Here is a 13,055-nt window from a genome sequence, read left to right as displayed (position 1 = left end):
TTTTGCGAGGCACTGGATGGTTTTGTGAAGGGAAGTGATGTTAAGGATTATCAGGGGCTGTATAACCTGATTACAAAAGATCATATGTTTAGTCTTTGGTTTAGTCTTTGTTTTGCAGATCTGCACCAGCACTTGATTGATAGTATGCTCACTGACCCTAGGGAGCTTGCTATGGAGGAAGACCTTTTGGTCAGCACCAGTGTCCACAAGAAGGTGTCTGGGATGTTCACCACAAGGGTTCTGCAGGTCAGGATTCCATTCCCCTTTCTGAGAAGAAACAGAAGTGGTTCCTTGACAGTAAGTCTGCAGGGGAGACACCCCTAAGTGTTATGAGTGTCAACAGGAAAGGCACTACAAGGGAGATGCGAAATGTCCCAAGCAGGCAGTTTTCCCCACTGGTGGCCAGTCGCTGGGGACTGCTAGTATAGACCTTGGGGAGGAGTTTAACCCAGTTAGTGATGGGTCAGAGTTGAGGTTACCCTAAGTCCCTGTGTGATAGAGAAATGGTGCAGAAAACCCACATGCCTTACAATGATAGGACGTGCTGTTACTGGGTCAAAATCAATGGGCAGAGGTTAGAGGCTCTGAGAGACAGAGAAGCCAACATACCCCACCATCCGCTGTCATCTGGTGTCTTCAAAGCAGGTAGTCCCTAATGTGTTCCACAAAGTTGTTGCTGCTGACATCTGTGAAAGCCACTACCTAATGGCTCTGGCTCCCTTAGAGTGGTGGTGGGAAGGGGTCTCAGGTTCCATGAGAGTAGCTGTGAGTCCATCCATGCCTGTGGATTGTCTGCTTGGTCACAACCTGGAGCATACTGCCTGGAAGGAGGTGGAGCTCAGGTCACACTTGGAGATGTTTGGGTTGCCTGAGTGGGTTTGCCTGACCACAGGGTCCAAATAAGCCCATGAGGGTGGTCAAGTGGACCTGGAGCCCAGAAGAATGGTTCAAGTGCTGCCAAGAAGAGGAAGGCAAGGGGCATAGGAAACCTGCTCCTGAAATTCCCACAGTCTGGGAGGGAGCTTACCCTGAGGGGGACACCCCGGTACTACAGGGGAGAATGTGGCCAAACTTGGGCACCTATCTGAGCTGTCCAACTGGCAGCAGGAAGGAGGTACCATCACGGAGGAGTTGTGCAAGATGCAGAAAGAGTGCCTTCTTTTGTGGGTCTCCGGGCTGCTACCTGAGACCCAGGCAGCCGGTGATGCCTCCGGCAAACACCTGATTTACAGGGAGAATGGTCTCCTGTATAGTGAGCCTAAGGCTCCTGAGCCTGGTGCAACAGGTGGCACTATCAGGTAATTTAGGTCTAGACAAGTCCTTTGACAGGCTTATCACCCATGTCTAGTGACCTCAAATGAGGAAGGTCTCAGATTGCGTTCTGTAGGTCCTGACCTACCTGCCAGGCAAGTGGCAAGTCAGGGGGGAAGTACAAGGGCCCCTGCAACCTTTCCCTGTAATTAGCACCCCTTTTGAGCAGGTTGGCATCAACATTCTGGGGCCTCTGGATCCCAAGACAGTCATGGGCAACAGATTTGTTCTGGTCTTGGTGGACCATGCCACCTGGTATCCAGAAGCTATCCCTCTGAGGACTGTGACTGCACCTACTGTGACCACGGCGCTGATGGAGATCTTTACCCGGGTGGGCTTCCCCAAGGACGTGATATGTGACCGGGGTATCAACTTCATGTCTGGAAACATGAAAGACAATGATGAAGGAGTGTGGGGTAACCTGCACATTCTCTATTCCTTCCCACCCCAAAAACAATGAGTTGGTTGTAAAGCATGATTATGGGTCCACCCAAACTCATGAGGCATAATTGGGACTTCTTCCTGCCATGTCTTTTGTTCACCTACAAGGAGGCACCACAGAATGGGGTAGCCATCAGCAATTTCTGTATGGGCATCCTGGGAAAGGAGCTCTCAGTTTGATTAAGGAAGGCTAAGGGCAAGCTTTCAAGAAACCACGCCAGGATATAGTTAGCTACATGCTGGTGTTCTGCAACAGGCAGCCTGATTCTGGAAACTCGCACAGGAGAATCTGGAAACTAGCCAGGAGGACATGAAATGCTGGTATGACCAGAATACCCATGTCGTTGAGTTTCAGCCTGGTCAAAACGTGTGGGTAATGGTGTCTGTGGAGCCCTAGTAACTGCAAGACTTTTGTCTGGGCCTTATGGGTTGAAGGAGCGCAAGAGTGATGTCACCTACTTGGTGGACCTCAAAACTCCCAGGAATCCTTTAAACGTCCTTCATGCCCATCGCCTTGAACTCCACTTCGAGCGGTCTCAGCTTACCATGCTCTTGGTTACTGATGATGGGATGGAAGAGCAGAGTGAACATCTCCACGACTTCCTTTCTTCCACGGAGCAGGATGGGTCAGTGGAGGTTGTCAGCCTCTCCCCTACCTTGACCCTAGATCAATGAGATACTGCCACCAGTTGCTGGAACTGTTTGCCTCTATGGTCTCTTTTACTCCAGGTGTCACTACATGGTGCATCCATGATATTGACACTGGTCACAGTAAGACAGATTTCTAACACTTATATTTTATGGTTTAATGAAAACATGGAATTTTGCACACCCTAAATCTGTCCTCTAAAGAGACGCATGGCTTGTCTTCATAAAGATCATTCAAATAGATATGTGATAAGCTACTGATAATCTACTTTAGAGTTGTGTACAAAACGGAATTTTCAATACCAGATAATAAGTTGTGCTTGTGAAGTCATCACATGACTAACATTTTCAAAAGAATAGGCCATGCTTAGTGAGAGGATTCCAACATACTCTACTAGGGGGGCAAAAACATCCCTTTCCATTTTCAATTTTCTGACCGATAAAATCCACCAATACTCTTTGTTCATTTGAAAGTGTTTAGATGTTGATGTAGAGATGGACATTGATACATCAAAATTCCAGTGGTAGCGAAAAAGAGATTGTGCACTCATGTACAATGTCATTATGGGGTGGTCCCCTTAATGCAGTCTTAGATCCTCAACAGCTTCAGGTTAGCTTCTGAGAGTTTAGTGGAAAGGAAAGGAATGGAAACTGATGAAATTAAAAAGGGCTCTTGAAGCACTGTTATTTCCTCTTTTTGCTGCTGGCTACATAGTCACCGAATTAAGGGGAGATGAATAGTGCCTTTGGTATCAAAGGGCAAGCAGCATGTATGAGATGTTACCACAGCTGCCTCTTATTGATGCTCATTAAAGCAGAAGCTTTGCTGTTTGCTTTATGGACACCTTGCTGTGCCCCTAATGTTAGAGCTGAGGTTGTTGGTGGAATTACTTTAGAACCTTTTAAATGTGACCTGGAGCAATAGAAATTTTTCTGCAATTGTATGCTGCGGCTTTTCACAACTTGGTGACTTTTTTAAACAACCATGCTTGAATGCCATTTTGGTTGTTTCACTTTTTTCTCCAATAATTTTATCAACTGTCACTCACCTTTTTTGGACCTGCAGAAGCAGGTTAGTCAGACAAAATTATATGTTGTCATACATGTTCTGTACAATATGGAGACAATCTGCATCTTTTCCTCATAACGAACATGTCCGCGAAATTGACAATTTGGTTAAATGACATTGCATGATCACCCATGAACATGTCATGAACACTGTCATGACAGGGATCCTCAAATTAGTTGTACAAAATGTGAAATCACATTAAGTCGATCAAAAATATGTATTTCAGCAAATATGAATAGGTTCAAAGAATGAACAAAAGCAAAAGTTTGACTTAACATTCACCAAAGTGCTAAATACATTTTTAATATAGCCTACAACACCACTACCTTCTTAAGAAATTCCTCTAACAATACATTGACTATGTTCCAACTACTGCTATATAAATATAGGGCCGCATTTATGAATAGTGTTGCATCACTGCGTGAAAACATCGCATAGATTTGACTGCAACACATCTACAAGCCTTTTTTTGCAGTGGAACGCTCACCCTGCATACATTATACCTGACACAAGTATAATGTAGTGCAGGGCTTTACAAATTGACACATCTGCTTTCATGTGCCACTTTGTAAATATGGCGCAAACGTGCATTTTTTACGCCGCAGCAGCGTCACAAAAAGTGACGCAATGGTACGCAAAGGGCTCATAAATAAGCAATGTAATACAAAGAATTGATCATGGTACCTATGTTCACAGAAGCATTTGAAATTTTGACTTTCACGTACATGTATATTGCTGCCCACCTCCTACATTGGCATCATATATTATTAGCACAAAAATGGGATTTTTAAGTACAAACCTTTGAAAATATACATAAAAGCATCATGTGGGGGTTTCAGTTTACCTAAGTGCACAAAGAGTTTTGTGAATGTGATCCCTGCTCCCTAGTTATTGAATATTCTTTTTTATTAGCCCTTAGGTCCGCTTCACAAAGGTAACCTTACACATTTGTGTAAGTTTACAATTGTCTGCTATTTGCAAAATAATTTACGATTAGTATCTTTACAAGTACGGAGTCCCTGCACATTTAAAGATAGGACCGTTCTATCTTTTTTATGTGCAGAGACTCCCCACTCATAAAGATAATACTCTTAAATCCCTTTGTGAATAGCAAACATTCTTAAAATAACCCGGAAGCTGTAGCGGTCGGTGGTGGGAGTAGCTGCCGGGCGGTGACGGGGGGAGGGGCAGGGTGGGGATAGTAATCTATGAATTACGGCGGATTAGGTAAGTAAACATGTAAATAAATAAAACCAATTTTGTTGCGCGCACTGCATCCCCAAATGCGATGCAGTGCATGCAACGAAATTTGTTTTATTACCTTTATATGTTTACTTACCTGTAATTCTCCGTAATCCATAAATTACTACCCCCCCCACCCTCCCCTCCTCCTCCCCACGTCACCACCCGGCAGCTACTCCCACCACCGACCGCTGCTGCCCAGAAGTGTACATTTACCTTTGTAAATCATGGCCTAAGTTATTAACCTGCTCATCCAAAGCAATATTTACTGCTGTTTATATTGGCACCAAAACAAGTACTTTTTGCTATTCAGTTTCTCTTTGTCTACTAAGAATGTTCGTTCATGCTGCAATGTAAAAGCTATTTGACACAACAATGCTACTCCTATGCCTGCAATCACAGCCTATTTTTCATATTAAGGAGGATTTTTTGTGCACAACTGGAATATGTGAATCTCTATTTCCTTTTCATTGTGTTCGTTAATGGAGTTTGTTTGCTGTATTTTCTATGGGAAAATAATGATGTACTCTTTTGAATGTCCTTGCATTAGTACCAGTAAACATTTAAGCCTATTTGTATTTTCAGCTAATTCAAACTGTGAGTGCTATAGACAAAGATGAGCCGCCAAGAGGTCATAGGTTTTTCTTTGAAATGGTACCAGAATTCACTATCAATCCAAACTTCACTGTTTTGGACAACAAAGGTAACAGTCTCCTATGCATCAAACACTTGTTTAATTCTGTTTTTTCCTCTGCTTCGCTTGAGGCAACCTATTCATCTGTTTCAATTCATCTCTTGAACACAGATAATACAGCAGGGATCATAACAAGGAGAAATGGTTATAACCGGCATAGAATGAGTATCTATCTGTTACCAATCATTATCTTTGACAACGACTACCCCATCCAGAGCAGCACCGGCACTCTGACCATCCGGGTGTGTGGCTGCGACCGCCAAGGCAACATGCAGTCCTGTAGTGCAGAGGCACTGCTCCTCCCTGCCGGCCTCAGCACTGGAGCGCTCATTGCTATTCTCCTCTGCATCATAATACTCTTAGGTAAGAGACTCGCGAGGCAATCGCAGTGTTTCATATGCAAAGTGATATTCTATTGTCTTCAAGCGCATTATATGCATGCCAGCTGCTGTGCACCGCACAAACAACACCAGAGAGGAGAGAGGCTTCTCGAAACTCATACCGAAATTTATACATGAAAGGAAAAAAATCAAAATGCATAAAATGAAGGACAGCTTAGTCATAAGAATGGGTAGTCATTAAGCTTAGCTTTTAGTGAGCAGGTGTTCTCAGCTCTTAGATCCTACTCTTCAATTCTCTTAAAATTCTCCTGCCAACAATTTTCCGCAAGGTTTCCAAACTTTCAGAAGAACAATGAAATAAAGTGTGTTGCTACTGTGGTGGTGGATGCCTGTAATTACATTTTTTTTTTAAGTCTAGGCGTTGTTAGGACTGACACATACCAACAAATACAGTAATAATTTTACAGCACATTGATCACATATGCAACGTTTTTTTCCATGAGTCAACACAGAATGTATTGTTCTTAGCTGGGTGCAATAGCCTTTGCATTCATCTCCTTAATAAAATATAAGGAATCATTTTAGTGTGGTTATAAGGCTGAACAAAGAAACTTCTACAACTGTCAAATGTTATCCTTCTTACAGATGTTTACATTCAAGAAAAAGCAACTTATAGTGAAACAATAATAGCTGATCATGGCATAATGTCAACTTTTATGGCCCGATTGCGACTTTTCCGGGGAGGTAACTTTGCGATGTAAAACGCCACGCCACCGTTCCGCCGAAGGTCACCACCGCCAATCCGCCAGACTATGACCTTTCAGTAGTCTGGCAGGTGGGCGGCATGGTGGTCCCATAGCGGTTCCTCTAAGGCACCTCAATGGGAACACACTCAAGGTTCCTGCATGGCATGGAATCGAAAGTCTATGCAATACAGGAACATATGTGCATGCACACAGAGGGGCACATGTTATGCAGCTGAGGCATAGTGGGGCCCTTTAGGTCACCCTTTGATTACTCTTCTCCAAGGTTTACATGGAGGAAGTAACTCTGTGTAAACCCTCAAGCAGAGGAAACTGCTTGGTGGGATAGCGCCTTTCACGCCAAGCATATTGTGGCCTCTGACAGCCACTCCAACGCTAGGGAAGGGCGTTTCCCTGGCATAACCAGAGGTCCCAGGGTGGTCCAACGCCCTACTCCTAATGGGGTGGTCGGACCACTGTTGCAATGGTGGCTAAATCCACTGCCACTGCTCCACCCAGACTTGTAAAAGGACCCTTAGTGTTAATCACAAACTGCATTTTGTATTACTTTAGTAGTACTACAGTGGTAGTACTCACATACTACAAAATGCTTTTCACAAACTTGTATGCAAAGGTCTCTGCGTCTCCTATATTTTCAGTCTCTGCATGTGTAAGCATTCGTCTTTGTAGTAAATGTTGGAGTGATGGAGGAGTGGCTGGAAAATGGTGAACACCTTTGACTAAATGGAAGTTTAGGAATGAAAAAGGAGGGATTAAGAAAGGGGATTAGGCTGGGTCATGCCCCCACCCTTACAAGAGTATTCCTACCTCTATTCACAAACTGCACTTCTAAAATTACTACAGCCAAAAGGGACCCAAAACAGTTGTAAATGTACCCCAGCTTAGACCTGAGGTCATATTTACAAGGGGATGTCACCACCAGAACGTCACTTTTTGCAACATTCTGGTGGCAATATGCCCTTTACATATTTACAAGCGGGTTAAGCCACTTTTTGGGGCTTAGTGCTGCCTTACAAATAAGGCCCCTTTACACGCATCACTTAGCGTGAAAGGAGCATGCAATGGGTGTTGCTGTGGGTGTTCCACAGCAAAACCCATTGCTTTTGATGCTGACCCAGATTACAAGGAGGTGTAAATCTGAGGCGGCGCAAAACACTAACTCCATGCAACAGCAGACGTTACAATGGTGAAACGACGTGAAATGCTTTTATTTCTCCTTGTTTTTTCTTTTTCTATGTGTGCTGAATTCTCATTCTGCCGTAAACTTAGAATTAGCAAATCACCATTAGTGATTGTTTATGTGCAGGAAGGTACAGATTTCTGCACATAAAGAATCATTTCCTTCAGTGCAGGCACCATTGCACAATAGTGCAAGGGTGCCTGTGATCGCGCTAGGCAGCTACATTTAGCACCAGCGCTAGGGAAAACACAGGGGTGCTCCGTATTTGTGTGAATACAGTGCATCCAAGTGTTTTGAAAATGTCAGAGCTTGGCGCTGCTAAATTTGATGCAGCTCCACGATCTGACATTTTCTTGTAAAAATGCTCCCCTGAAGTCCAGCAGCACATATGGCCAACCACTGGTTCTGCAACACTCTTCCATAGAAAATAATGTAGGGTAAGGTAGGCTCTTGACATAGAACCCCAGAGTAAATAATGTTTGGTTTAATATTTAGTTTTTTACTTTTTAAACAACATATTCAATTATTCTAATGCTAAAAATATGTATACATTAAAACACTATTTTACTTTAAAATATTTTAATAACTTTTTAAATGTAATAATGAATGTAACTTCATTTTTTAAATATATGAATTTTATTGTATACATACCTTTTAAAAACTTTTAATACATAAGTAATGGATATAAACATTTTGGGATTCATGTACAAGGCCCTGTGCGCTGTCAGAACGTCATTTAGATTGATGATCCGGCAGCTCTCACTGCAGAGCCATATCTACAATGCCACGTAAAGCCACAATCCACAGCTTTACATGGCCTTGTAGATTTGGACTTAGGCAACGCAGCGCAAGTTGCTGCGTTGCCTAACCCTGCTATAGGGAGGCTTGCCATGGCCGTTACGGTGAGTGTTCCCATGTAACACCCATTGCATTTGATAAATTCATCGATTTACGAGATTTCGTAAACCTGGCAGTGCGTTAAAAGCCTAACTATTTGAGTTAAGGAAGAGCATGTACGGTATCTTCCATGTGTATCATTCATGTGTCCCTCTTCAGTTGGAGTGCTGTAGGGTTGGAATGTAGAACTGTGAAATGGGAATCTCTTGTATTGAAATTCTTATATCTGTCTATAACATTGGAGGCTTTGGTGATCTATTACTGTGACTACAAATGAAATACATTCCACCAACACTGAGATGTCCTATGAGCATTGTTCGCAGTGGCTGACAATTTTGGGGAGCATTTTAAAATGGAGCATAGACAACTTAACTAATGAGTTCCACAATCAAGAGTGCCATTATCTTGTGCTGTATCTATTACTTCTATTAAATCTACTACATGGCATCACACAATAGCTGTAAATTACCGTAAAATCATAGCATAGGGACACATTCTCATATTTTCTTTGACAGACTCCATAGTCAGTGAAGCAACAGTGCAAATGATAAACCACTCAGACACTTAAGAAAGTCTGAGGCAGAAGGTAATTACATGTGTCTCGCCCTATGATGTAAAAGAGAACTATAATCTTCCTCCTTACAATAACCAACCCTTTTGTTCCCAATCTTTTTTCTAAAGACAGTGTCCATGAGCCCTTTCAGGTAACCTATACAAGGGGTCGCCCTTGAGCAGATACAGTCATCCTATTTTAGATTTCACACACTAGCCTTACTGAATCTATTGTTACAAATAAGCCATGCCAGGTTCCTGTCCAAAAGAGACCCTGAAAAGATTTCTTATCAAAACATTATGACTACTTACCAGTGTAGTAAGGCCTTTCATTTCAAATGTATCTAGAGAGGTGACCAAATTTCCACAAAGCGTAAGTCCGCCCTTAGGAATTTCTATCTCCAAACCCTCTGAGACACATTTGTTTCTTGTGAAAGATCTGACCTTTTCAAACACTACAAGGTCCACTCCATGCAGCTATGACCTGAAACTCTCTGATGGATCTTCATTTGACTTGATAATGTTAGATGGATTAATAACTATTCATTTATATTTTCAGAGTGTATTCACCATAGTTTTACTGATGACGTTGCTTCCACACTTCGAAAAACGCACTATGTAATTCCTGCTATACAATATGATGATTCCCGCAATGTGACGATAACTGCTTGAAGAAGCGAGTATTTCAAATGTCTCAAAGGAATTTAAGACCCCGATTTACTACTTTTGTGACGCAGATTCGGAGCACAGTGTTGACGTAGGATTTACTATCCAATGGAAATCAATATTTCTGTTGGAAACTATCCAAGAGTGACTCAGAGTTGCGCTATGCACTACTTTGCACTATATTACGGCATGGGGGATTTCTGTGTTTAATACATGAGCATTCCCATGCAACCACCCTTGGGTTTTGATGCACATCCCTATTTACCAACATTCATACACAGGAATGTGAACCAAACCTTATGCCTCCTTGAGGCAGGTGTAACAAGGAGAAATGTTTACATTTCTCTTTATTTTTCTAACTTTGCAATTGTGCTGCATTGAACAGCACGAATACAAAGTGGCAGAAGTATTAAAGCATAGTTTTGTACTCATAGGCTACTTTCTAGTACAAAACCTATGCTTTAGAAAGGTGTGTGTTTGGCACACAGCAGCCAAAAGTGTGGAAGCCCTCGGGAAGAGAAAAATTCAATATATCTTAATAGATTGGTACATTTTCTCCTCACTTTCTTTGATTCAAGGCAGCACAGCAACTTTTGTTGTTGTGCTGCCTTGTGTCAAACATTACTAAATCTATGTCTAAATCTATAGCTATGGCTTATTAAAATAATTGCTCACATTTTACCACTAATTCATCTTCTGTCACACATGTTGTTTCTTTCCAATTATTATCGATGTATGATACATATATGCGAGGGAGGTACATTTTGCTTGTATACAAACTTCAATCAAGGCACTATAAGAAGTAGAAGGGCCAGTTATGACTTACAAACAGGCTCTAATGGTATTAGGCAATTCCACCATCAGAGTAATGTCCTAAATTAGACAAACAAACATTTGAATATTGAAGTAGCGGCTCCTGGAGGGAGTGCTGCGGGCTGAGGAGGGACAGGGTGGGGGTTATAAACTCCAGCATGCGGGTGAACGGAGGTAAGTACATAAATAAATAAAGCAACTTACATTGCGCGTGCTGCTTCGCCATTTGGCGTTGCAGCGCGCACAATGCAATTTGTTTGATTTATTTATTTATGTACTTATGTCCGTTCGGCTGTATGCCGTAGTTTACTACCCTCCACCCTGCCCCTCTCCCGCCTCACCGCCCCGCAGCACTCCTTTCAGCAGCCGCTACTGGAATATTGGATCAAAAGGCCAGGCATTTTTGGCTCTCTTCATTGTCACTACATGAACAACTACAGTATATGGGGAAAAGGACCCACAGCTGTATGTAATCATGATATTAAAATAGTCAAAACTTACTTCCATGACCATATAAACATGTGGTTGCAGGCTGAATGCGTTTCAAAAGTCATGAAATGCCAGAGTGACTTGCAGTAACCTCATTTGGTAAAGTTTATGTCTCATAATAGAAAATGCTTCAAGTACTATACACTTAGAATAATGGAAACACTTTTAAAATAGCAACACCTTGCCCTTCGACCAAGGTATAATTTGCTTTTAAGGTTCAAATTCATATTAACTAAAATGCCTCTTCTCTTTGCAGTTCTTGTGGTGCTGTTCGCAGCATTGAAGAGACAAAGAAAAAAGGAGCCCTTAATCATTTCAAAGGATGACGTGCGAGACAACGTTGTAACCTACAACGATGAAGGTGGTGGAGAGGAGGACACACAGGCCTTCGACATTGGCACACTGCGGAATCCGGAAGCTAGGGAGGATAACAAAGCCAGAAGAGATATAATCCCTGATACAATTTTTCAGATTAGAAGGACTGCACCGCTGTGGGAAAACATCGATGTGCAAGATTTCATCCATCGACGTCTAAAAGAGAATGACATGGACCCAACAGCGCCCCCTTACGATTCACTAGCAACCTACGCCTATGAAGGAAATGAGTCCATAGCGGACTCTCTAAGCTCCCTGGAATCGGTCACTGCAGATGGAACACAGGATTATGACTTTCTCAGTGACTGGGGGCCGCGGTTCAAGAAGCTGGCAGATATGTATAGTGGTGACGACAGCGATAGAGACGTCTAAGCAGATCTCACTCTGATCATTTCTGACAGAAACTATGTGAAATCCTGCAACTGATATAATTTTTTGGCCATTTAATACAATTCTGAACTATTTGGATAGGTGATTTTATTACACCGCTTTTGCATCTACAGTTTTTGTGCAATGGTAAATTCTTGGATACATACATCTATTGGATGTAGCAATGTGATCTCAATAACAGGTATTTACTGTAAAGTGTGACTAGATTAAGTGACATGTTCTTTCTCGCGGAAAGCAAAATGTAAGTGTTGTTTTAAGAGTTCACTTAATCTGTAAATCCACGTAAATAATTGCGAATGGCTTGAATATATAAAAGCAAAATACACCCTTTCTGCCTAAAAATGGAAAAATTATGTATCAGTAGTGAAACAATGCTGAAAAGGCTTTTTGTGCCTTTAAAAATAAAGAGATGGAAAACTTTTTTTTTAACATTTTGTTTGCTTCTATCAAAATCTCATCGCCTTCATTATAACCTTGGATATTGTACATAGATACACACCAGGACAAAATCAACAAAAACAAATATATATTATTTGAGAATTACAAAGTGATATCCCTGCCCTATTTATTGAATTAAAATAATGTCTTTCTGTGTGCTCATTCCTAATATTTTTATATCTGTATATTTATATTTTTGTATATTTCTGAAATAAATTAGCCTTTATAAAACCCCACCATTTTTTAATGAAAGAATGATCAATGTATAGGAAAGACACATGAATTGCTATTTGCTGTTTTAAAAATTTAGAACAAATTACTAGCTTTATGCAAGTGATTAATCGGACAGGTATTTGGTAGCCTACCTTATTTCAGCTAGAAGAAGTTGCCTAATTCTTTAAAATGCAACATACAGTTATAGTAGAATACATTTTCGTTTGTGGTGATGTATTGAAAGAGAAATAATCCTAGTAAATGTTTTGTTCATCACTAATCATTTGACAACGTTTAATTGTAACAGTACCTTCCGGGCACTTGTTGACACACACTGACACCAATTAAAAATAAAGTAAATGCACGTTTAAAAGTTTATATCTGACATTTCAAAGTCAGATAGATTCAAATATTTTATCGTATATATTTCTCCTTAATTACAGTAAAGAAAATTAAATAAGGAATGTCTGACACTTTTGTTTTTACAAAAAAACACAAGAAATGTTAATGCCCACTCTAAATAACAGATGAA

The 13,055-nt window shown here is 41.3% G+C and overlaps 1 protein-coding gene across 1 annotated transcript in view; it reads left to right on the top strand.

Annotated features, from left to right (window-relative positions):
* Nucleotides 1–12,301, top strand: part of LOC144829104 (cadherin-9-like) — an 836,522-nt gene extending 824,221 nt beyond the window's left edge. Inside the window, exons 10-12 of the mRNA XM_078687908.1 lie at nucleotides 5,297–5,414; nucleotides 5,517–5,768; nucleotides 11,364–12,301. Coding sequence (XP_078544034.1) covers nucleotides 5,297–5,414; nucleotides 5,517–5,768; nucleotides 11,364–11,854 — 861 coding nt within the window. The 3' untranslated portion in view covers nucleotides 11,855–12,301. The remainder of the gene's footprint in view (nucleotides 1–5,296; nucleotides 5,415–5,516; nucleotides 5,769–11,363) is intronic.
* The last annotated feature ends 754 nt before the right edge of the window (nucleotides 12,302–13,055 follow it).

This window comes from Lissotriton helveticus, chromosome 4_1 (genome assembly GCF_964261635.1).
Source record: "Lissotriton helveticus chromosome 4_1, aLisHel1.1, whole genome shotgun sequence".
In the NCBI taxonomy this organism is placed as follows: Eukaryota; Metazoa; Chordata; class Amphibia; order Caudata; family Salamandridae; genus Lissotriton; species Lissotriton helveticus.
The sequence above is the reverse complement of the archived record's forward strand: the minus strand, read 5'-3'. Positions and strand labels throughout refer to the sequence as shown.